The sequence below is a fragment of the Numida meleagris genome, chromosome 19 (genome assembly GCF_002078875.1).
Source record: "Numida meleagris isolate 19003 breed g44 Domestic line chromosome 19, NumMel1.0, whole genome shotgun sequence".
NCBI classification, from domain to species: domain Eukaryota; kingdom Metazoa; phylum Chordata; class Aves; order Galliformes; family Numididae; genus Numida; species Numida meleagris.
Window position 1 is genome coordinate 5265190 of NC_034427.1, and position 9834 is coordinate 5275023.

The 9834-nt window shown below is 56.6% G+C and overlaps 1 protein-coding gene across 2 annotated transcripts in view; it reads left to right on the plus strand.

The window, feature by feature from the left end:
- The window catches only part of JPH2 (junctophilin 2), a 25779-nt gene continuing 15951 nt past the window's right edge, over window positions 7–9834 (plus strand). For both annotated transcript variants that reach the window (XR_002444177.1, XM_021416658.1), the window contains exons 1-2: window positions 7–546; window positions 6260–7043. Coding sequence is in view for 1 of the 2 variants with exons in the window: in XM_021416658.1 (XP_021272333.1) it covers window positions 168–546; window positions 6260–7043 (1163 nt within the window). In the remaining variant the exon portion in view is untranslated. The remainder of the gene's footprint in view (window positions 547–6259; window positions 7044–9834) is intronic.

The following is a 9834-nucleotide window of genomic DNA, read 5'->3' on the forward strand; positions in this document are numbered from 1 at the left end:
CTGCCCTCCCCTCCCCTCTCCTCTCCCCTCCTTCCAGTTTCTCCTTCCTCCCATTGCGGTCCCCTCAGGCGAGTGAGGAGCACCCAGAGCCTTCTGCCATGGGACAGCCGTGCCCCCACCTTGTGCCGCTGCCCGGCTGAGGGGAGCAGCCCGGGAGCGGGGGGACCATGAGCGGGGGCAGGTTCGATTTCGATGATGGAGGTGCCTACTGTGGTGGATGGGAAGGGGGCAAAGCCCACGGGCACGGCATCTGCACCGGCCCCAAGGGGCAGGGCGAGTACTCAGGCTCCTGGAACTACGGCTTCGAGGTGGTGGGCATCTACACGTGGCCCAGCGGCAACACTTATGAGGGCTACTGGTCCCAGGGCAAGAGGCATGGCCTGGGGATCGAGACCAAAGGACGGTGGGTGTACAGGGGCGAGTGGACCCACGGCTTTAAGGGACGGTACGGCGCGCGGCAGAGCATGAACAGCGGAGCGAAGTATGAGGGTACCTGGAACAACGGCCTGCAGGATGGCTACGGCACCGAGACGTACGCGGACGGAGGTGAGGGGACTGCGTGGGGCGAGCGGGCGGCGATGGCCGTGGGGTGAGCGCCTCCTGTCCCCATGGGCGAGGGCCGGGCATCGTGGTGCCGGCTGCCCCCGGCATCCCAGCAGCGGCTCACAGCGGCAGACCCTGCGCTGCGTGGCCTTTGGCTCCTCTTCCCACTGACTGATCGTTCCCGTTCATGGCTGAACCCCAGCACCAGCCCCGCAGGTTGGCGCCTGTGGCCGGCCCTTCCCCTCCTCATTGGGCGGCGAGCTGGGAATGTTTGTGCGTTGGATAGAGGCCACCTCCAGCATCGTAGCGCGCTTTGCCCATGCATTAAGTGCTGCTCGCACGCCTCCGGCTGGGTGCCTGGGCATCTGCTTTGCTGAAATGTTGTGGTTGAGTTATCAAAGCTGTTTAAAATACGTAGCCGTGTGTCTTTCCCTAAAACAAACCCTTCTGGTTCCTTTGAAACTCTCATTCCCCCATAGTGCAGATGTGTGCTGTGCTCTGCACGGGCTCAGTCTAATTGTGATTTTGCTTTAGTAGCAATTTTGGGGTTAGAAACATGGCAAGAATCTCTGCGCAAGTAATTCTGTAGCTCTTCAGTACTATAAAGTTCCACCTTGCCATATTTAGGATAGCTAAATAGAGAGGGTGATTTGGAAGAAATACGCTGCAAAATATATCTCAGAATTACATCTATATTTATCCAGGACACACGATGGTGCTACTTTATAAAGAAAATTAACAGTAATGGTGCAGATCTTCAGGATGGAGAGCATCGGATTCATAGCCCTTAGGAAAAGGGACCAGTTGTAGGCATAGCCCTGACGGTGCAGATTACTGCAGGTTACTATTAGCACAGATCGCTGCGGTGTGGTACAGTGATCAGATAGCTGTCAGCAGCATGGAAGACCTTGGCTTGGCAGCTGCATGAAGATCTCAAAGTATCGCAGATTCCTCGCTGCTCACTGAAGCGCATCCTTCCCTGGGGTGCAGGGCTCCTGCGTCTTGAGTTCATGTCATAGAGGGCAATGTAAGGAGGTGCCAGAGGAGTTTGAATGGAATTCAAGCTTGCTGTAGGAGTTTGAATTAGATCTTGTTCTGAAAGCTTGGGGCAGAAGAAAGGGGAACACGAGGCTGCAGGCAAAGCCAACCTGTTGGTGCTAGCCAGCACCACGTCTGTTGCACAGAGGTGGGTGGATGTGACCAAGAGTTGGAGTCACTGCCAACCTGGGGTGTTCTGTGGCTCCATGACCTGCAGGAGCTGCTCCTGTGTGGTCTCCTCACCTACACACGCAGCAACCACCTGCACGAGCCAGCCGTGGCCGTGCTGCTGATGGGACCTGCTCGTATCTGAGCTGAGATTGCCAAGGCCAACATCTGGACACCTCTGGGAGCTGCCGGCTCTGCAGCTGAGCTCTGTGAGCCCTGGGTGCAGCCACGAAGGATGGGACCCTGGGAACACACAGTGCTTGGCAGTGCCTTGGGGCTTCACAGCTGTGTGTGGGCTGCAGGGAGGTGCAGCTGATGCTAGTGTTTTAAATTACACCTAACGTAAACCTCAAATATATATATTTATATAATTACCAACTTTATACTTTAAAAGAGGATCTCCATGGAACGTTTCCTTGAGCGTCCCAGCTCAGTGCATGTGTGTGCCTTCTGTCAGCAGGAAAGAGCTTGGAGCCTTTGCAGGGGCGGGGTAGGATGGATGAGCGGGCAGTGAGTTGGGCTGTGCAAGGCAGAGCGTGAAGGAGCTCGTCATTTTGATGGGTTGGTGGTTGGACTTAGTGGTCCAGCAAAGACTTAGCGGTCTTTCCAGCCTCAATGATTCTGTGGTTCTGCGGTTTTATAACACAAGTTATGAGCAAACAGTTGACTGTTTGACTTCTGCCTTGAAGTGTTGTCTCCCCTGTAAGGAAACCCTCATTTTTGGATACGCGCTTTCGGCTCTGACGGCTCAATTCCATCAAAACCTACTGCAGGAAGAAGTGTCGCTGCTAATGCAGAATCTTACCGCTAATATAGCACAGCTCTGCTATACAAATTACTGTTTCAATGTGTGTTTGTATGCGTTATGGCCCATGTGCCCCATGACAGCAGCACCTCTCCTCCGCAGGTCTGCAGGCACAGGATGATGCATTCCCTCCGTGTGGTCAGGGTTGATAAAGTAGCTCATCAAAGGTCACGGGGCATCTGAAAGGAAGCAGGGACACAAATCCCAGTTTCCAGCTCCCTGATTCCTGTAGACTGCCTCTGTTGCAAAATAATTCAGCTTTCAGTATTCATCTGAATACTTTGCTACAGAGCTGAATGTGACCCATGAGTTAACGCTGTGTCTCCGTTTCTCTCTCCCTTTCCTTTCCAGCAGAAACCATGAGGTAGCACTGTCAGAGTCCTTCCCCTGCTGGTGTTGGCACCCGAGGGAAGCACTCAGTTTTCGCTGCTCTGTCTTGCACGTGGCCGTGCGATGCGCCTGGCCTTTTGCACCCCGTTCTAACACGTCTGTCATCACCGTATCTGGGTAACAGCAGATGATTGGAAGGCAGCGATACCACTGGAGCTGTCTGCATTATTTACCTGCCTGCGTGTGTTATTTACATTCTCTGCTGGTTATCCCAGTGCCTCGGGGCGGGCTGGGCAGGCGAGATGCAGTGCTGATGACAGCAGAGGCCGAAGCTTTCAGCTGGACCATCCCGTCCTGCTGCCATGTGTTCCACACATCTGCAGTGAGTGGGTGTGCTGGGGGGGTGAAGTCCCCATCAGCGCCACAGCTCGATCCTCCCTGCCCTATGAATGCAGGCGGGGCTGCTGTCTGCTCCGCTCCAGTGAAGGCGGTGCACCTTGTACCTGGGCATCGCAGAGGAAGCAGCGTGTTTTATCATTCCAACAAGAGAAAGCACAGGCAGCAAGGCGTCACTGGGAGCGCTGTCCCCATTCTGCTTTCTTTCACACACGCACAGGTATTGCATCCCCACCCTGTGGGCATCCCAGTGCCTGCCCCCCTCTGCAGAGCCAATGCACAGTGATGGATCGGGCAGGTCCCTGCAAGGAAAAAAGTTACAGCTCTGTTCCATTTATACCCTAAACAGTTTCTATTCCCATTCACTGTTTTTGTTTTTTTTTTTAAATTATCTTCTAGAACCTCAGCCCCTTGTGAGCAGTGTGGTGGTGCCTGCGTGTCCCCCTGTCCCATGGCATGCGGTGGCCACGCCACTTTGATAGTCAGTATGTGATTTCAAAGCAATCTGCCCTCAGGATGCTTTACGCTATAAAGAAATCCTGGTGGTGATTTTTCCCATGCTCCAGTAGTTCTATGTCTGTGCTGCTGAAGAGGTGGGAAAGGAGGGTGTTTCTTCCCATAGAGGGAAACTGAGTCAGGAAAACTTGAAATGAGTTGGCCAAGGCATCTTGTGGTTTGGTGGCAACGGTGGAGTGGGAGCCTAGGAATATGAACTCTCCAGTGCAGTGCTTTTCCACTGTGCTGCCAACTTCATGTTGCTATAGTTCCATTGACTGTGAGTCTGTGCCCAGATGTCATTGGTATGGGCATAGGGGGGGGTGAGTGGTGCCCGGTACCTCCCCATGCCCATCCCAGCCACGTCCCCATTGGCTGTGGTACCCACGCGAGCAGGCTGTGACCTGTCCCTGCACATCCAGCTGCTCCTGGACCTCCTGGCTGTGCTCCAGGCTGATGGCTGTGCCTGGGCACGAAGCCTCGGTCAGGCACCATAAATCACGGTGCAACATGGACACACCAGCGAGCCCTCTGCTCGAGCTCCCACCCAGCCAGGAGGTGCTGCTCGGGGGAAAGGATGGAGCTGGGACTTGCTGGAGGGCTGAGCCCCTCTAAGCCCATGAGACTTTTCCAGGATTCCTCTTCCAGGTGGTTAATTCAGCGGCGATATCAGATGCAGCTTGCTATGTGCAAGGTTGGCCTGTCCTCCAAGGAGGTCTCCAGTGTCAGTCCTATCGAGTGTCAGCCCTGCTTGCTGCCATGCAGGCGGGGATGGGGTGCTGAGTTCAGGGGCTCCTCATGGGGACAAGAGCAGGGCAGCACGTGGTGGCTTCTTGTTAGGAGGATTCATTGCCATTTTACAGAGCAAAATTTGGGTTTGGAAGGGACCTGAGAGTTCATCTAGTTCCAACCCCCTGCTGTGGGCTGGCTGTCACCCATCAGATCAGGTTGCCCATGGCCCCATCCAACGTGGCCTCGAGCACCTCCAGGGTTGGGGCACCCACAGCTTCTCTGGGCAAAGGCACTTTGCTCTGGAAGGCTGCTTCCATGGCTGGTGCAGGTGCTCTGCAGTGCGTGAGCCCTTACTTTGGTACATGGGGAGATGCAGCGCTGCAGGAGCCCCAAATCCTGCATGCCCCAGGCAGGGAGAGGGGGCGGTGGCCGGGGGCAGCAGCTGCTGCCTGCCTGGGCACTGCTTGCCTTTCCTGGCCCCTGAGGCTGTAAGTTAACACCCCACAGGCGGGTCCAGAGAGGATTTCAACGAAACCTGAAGCTCAGGAGTAGAGATTATGCTGCAGAAGTGGCCTGGGAGAGCGTAAAATATGCACTCCCACCATCACCAAAGAAGGAACTGCATTTGCTCCCTGGGGACCAGGGTCATCCCTGGTCTCAGTAACAGTGTCTGAATGTGGGAATGAATGCCTGCAAGCCAGGTCACCCCTCCTTCTGAGCTGGCAGAAAGGGCTCGCTCCCCAAATGCTGGCGCCTCCTGGCAGCTCTCTGTTGCTGCTTAATGAAAAGCAGACGTTTTTGGACACAAATAGTGAACGTGTCCTCTGCCCATGCATGGAGCCGGGCCTGGGAGGGCAAAGAGCAGGGGGGGCCTTTTCCAAGGGTGTTTGTGTCCTCCCCAGAGCCTTCCACCCGCAGTGTTTTGGGGCCAGATGGCCCCTTCCAGATGCCGGCTGATGGATGAGAGCAGAGCTGAATGCTGCTTTTGTTTTGGGTGGTTTTGCTGGTTTCTGAGGCAACTGTATCTACAGAGCGAGGAGAGCGGTGGGGCTGGGAGGGCTCGGTGCTGGGGAACCTTCCCCCTGTCCTGTCCTGTACGGTGCAGAGCACTTGGCAGAGTGGCTGAGTCGGTGCTGGTGCTCCTGCTTCTCCCAAGAGCTGTTCTGCTGATTTAAGTCTCTTGGCATCCTGGTAAGAAAATCAGAGCTGCTGTCTCCAATTTACCGTTCTGGAGCCTGCAGAGGTGCAGAGGGGGAAAGGACCAGGCTGGCAGAGGAACAGTGTACTTTTCCTATTCCCCTGAGACATCCAGGTCCTGCTGGGTCTCAGCAGAGTCCCAAACCTGATGTGCAGCCCCCAGCCATGGCAATCACTGTCTCCTCTATGATCCTCATTGTATGACACATCACGTGCGCTCTCCTGAGCTGGCTCCAGAGAAGGGAGCGGAGCTGGAGGAGCCCCTCAAGGAGCTGCTCCTCTACTCCCTGTTTTGCTGTTTGTGTGAGTCTGGTCACAGGACCACAGGCAAGCTGTGCTGGGGCAAAGCAGACGCTGAGGGAGGTCCATCCCCTGCCAGCACCACCTCGTGTCCTCTATCCCTGCTCCCTCGGCGCTGCTTTTGCAGGCCGGTGAATGCTGCTGGATGTTGGACTCAGGGAGGGCAGAACAAGTTCCCTGCCCCACAGCAAGCACCAATCCGCAGTGCCTTGCCCTCGTGTGGCTGCTTCACCGCCTGCCTCTTCTCTCCTGCAGGAACCTACCAGGGCCAGTTCACCAATGGCATGCGGCACGGCTACGGCGTGCGGCAGAGCGTGCCCTACGGCATGGCTTCGGTGGTGCGCTCCCCGCTGCGCACATCTCTGTCCTCCCTGCGCAGTGAGCACAGCAATGGCACGCTGCCGCAGCAGGACTCCCCCGCCGCCCACCCCGAGAGCCTGCCCGCCTCACCCACCATCACCCGCGGCGGCTTCGCCCTCAGCCTCTATGCCGATGCCGAGGCCGGCAAGGCAAAGAAAGGGGGGCTGTTCCGCAGGGGCTCCTTGCTGGGGAAGCTGAAGAAGTCCGAGTCCAAGTCGTCGCTGGCCAGCCAGAAGAGCCGCGTCAGCTTCCTCAAGAGCGAGAGCGGAATCAGCTCGGCCGCCAGCGATGCCACCTCCACGGCCAGCCTGGGCGAGGGGGCGGAGGGCGAGGAGTATCCCCCCTTTGAATCCGACATCGACGCCACCACCACCGAGACCTACATGGGCGAGTGGAAGAATGACAAGCGCTCGGGCTACGGGGTCAGCGAGCGCTCCAGCGGGCTGAAGTACGAGGGCGAGTGGCTGGACAACCTGCGGCACGGCTATGGCTGCACCACGCTGCCCGACGGCAAGAAGGAGGAGGGCAAGTACCGCCACAACGTCCTCGTCAAGGGCATGAAGAAGCGCGTCATACCCCTCAAGAGCGCCAAGATCCGGCAGAAGGTGGACAGGAGCGTGGAGGGGGCCCAGAGGGCAGCAGCCATCGCCCGGCAGAAGTCGGAGATCGCGGCATCCAGGTGGGTGCGCGGGGCCCTCGGGGTGGTGGTCTCTATCCCACGTGTCCTTTTGGACCCCAACAATGGGATTGAACGTGGCTCTTTGCAATTTCTATTTAATTCTTTTTCCTGCCCTTATGGCAGCCCGAGGGTGGGTGTTCAGGACCTGCCATGGAATGGGGAAGAGCTTCCAGCTTTCTGCTGTCTCCATCTCCTTTTTTAGCCAGACTCATACTTTTTTTGGCCTCTGAAGAGTCCTTGTGGCAAACATCCGCACAGTGAAACCAGGCTGCAGCCAAACTCTTTCCTTCTTCTCACCCTACCCAGTCCCATCCCCCACTCCCCTTGGCTGGGGGAGCTGATGACCGCTGGGGACTGGTGGGGACAAGGAGCTGATAAGATGGGGATATGTGGTGAGATGGGGTCACCTGGTGCCTTGCCAAGCTGCTGGAGCAGCCGTGGTGATGTTAATAGGGATGTTGATTATGGCAACTCCAAGAGGGTCATGAGCAGCAAGTGTCCCAAAGGAACATTGCAGCAAAACGTGGCTCTGCCCTGGAACCCATGGTATGGTGGGGTGGGTGGTTTCCAGGCTGCCTCCGTGCTGGCAATGCATTTCAGCCTGTTGGTCTCTGAACCGGGGCTGTGGAGCCAGGGCAGGTCCAACGGGCGGGAGCAGCATGCATGGTGTGTGCAATGGCACATGGCCACCTCGTGTTCCCTCGGTTCCCATTGCAGCAGCAGAGATGGTTTGGGACCAGACAGGTGGGCAGTGCTCAGGATTAGCCGTGTTAGCAACTAGCTGCAGAGGAAAGTGCTGATGGCCCCTTGTGTCCATGCCAGGATAAGATGGAGCAGCTCTGGGGGTGGCAGGGGAAAGCCCTGCTCATGTGCCCCATCGCTGTGTGTGTCTGAGCGGTGGCACTGTGTCTCTGCGGTCGGGGCTGTCATTGCCCAGTGACGAGGACCCCACGGGGCTCAGCAGGACACAGATGGTGACCCCCTTCTTCTCTGCCACCATGGTTTTGGGGCCACCCTGTGGCACCTGCGTTGTGCTGCTGGGAGGTGACAGTGGCTGCAGCGCTGTTCTGCCTTGTGCCTTTTTTTAATTATCATACAGACATAGGAAATAACTGCCCTGGGGAGGGCTCTTTATTTCCAAACCCTGTCTCTGCCCGCCCTCACAGCCTGGAGACGCCTCTGTGTTCCTGGCTCTGAAGTTTTGCAGGGAATACGGTTGTTTTTTTCTCCAAGCCCCGTTGCCTGAACAACCAGCAGAGAGAAACCATCCAGATTTCAGGAGAAGGCACACAGGGACAGCAGGGTCACAGACCCTGTCCTGGCGGGGCGGCTCCACCAATGCTGGCCCCGCTGTGCCCAGCAGCAGCGCATGGCAGCAGCGCTCACACCCAGAAATAAGGAGGCTGGAGCTGTGAAAGCCGCTCCCTGAGAAGTCAGTCAGTTTATATAAGCCTCTTTTTATTATACACTATTTACACGTTGGATCAAAAGCGGCTGTGCAGCACTTTCCATCAGGGGCTGGAATGCAGCCGCTGCCCTCGCAGGGGACCGCATCCCTCCCGGCACGGCTGGGAGATAATTTCCTATTAAGGAAAGCTCGGAGCTGGAGGAAATCAGAGGATGCACTGCACTGCACTGCACTGCTGCGGGACGCCCTCCCCTCGCTGGGCTCGTGGCAGCACAGCGCTGTGCTGGGCAGCTTTCCCCAGCAGCCCCAGTGATCCTCAACCCACCACAAAGCCAACACTCATCTCCTCCTGGCTGCATGCTGCAGCTCACTCTTTCCATCCGCCTTCACTCCTGGTACGTGCTGCTCTGGCTCTGCTGCTGCCTTGTAAACACTTGCCTCGTGCTGTGCTCCTTCTCCCCCCTGTTCCACTCAGCCCTGGGATCAAGTGTAAATATAAATAATTTTGCCTAGAAAGGGTCCAAAGAAGAAGTCCCAGCTCTGTCACCAACTTTCTTTTGGCTTTGAACTTTGCCTCAGTTTCAACACCCACAGCAGACAATAATTCCTTGCGGGTTGTGAAAATAAATTATTACAGTTTAGAATGGGCTGTGCTATTGTTAATGTCTCCCAAGCTCATAACTATGAGATGGAGTTCCCTAGATTGAGAGTTTATATTACTCCTTGCAGGGCACCATGTTCCTTACACAAGAAACGTCTCTGAGGGCACATGAATCCCTGTTTGGGGAGGACATGATGACTCCATATAATTACAACTAGGTACTAATTGCCGGGACTGAGCAGCCGGGCTGTGCCATACCTGGCTGCCTCCGCGTGCCCCTGCCATTGTGTGTGTTATTTGGGTTCCGTTTGCTTCTGGCACTTGGGGGAGCCCCTCACGGAGCTGAGCTAACATGCAATCCAGCTGCTAGGGAGTGCAGAGCAGAATTCACTCTTTTACACCATAAAAGGCTCTTTAAGAAGCAGAAATTCTGAGGAAAACAAGCCTGAGTGCTGGGGCTGCCTCTGCCGGTTGCGCCGTAGGAATCTCAGGCACGTGGCCGCACTGGGATGTGCAGGCAGGCAGCACTTGTGCTGAGCAGAGCCAGGCAGCAAGCTGTGCTGGTGTGCAAGTGCAGCAGGAGGGCTGCAGGCAGCTCTGGCCCCAGTGCCTGCTGGGCTCGGGCGCTCTGGGTGCCTCCTGCCCATCCCAGTGCTGTCCTACCCTGCCCGGGTCCCTCCTGAACCCTCTGGTTGGAAATCCAACTGGTTTCCACCTGTGCAAGGGGCCGAGGGTGGAACTGGCATTGATTTGATGGCTGGGATGGGATGGGATGGGATGGG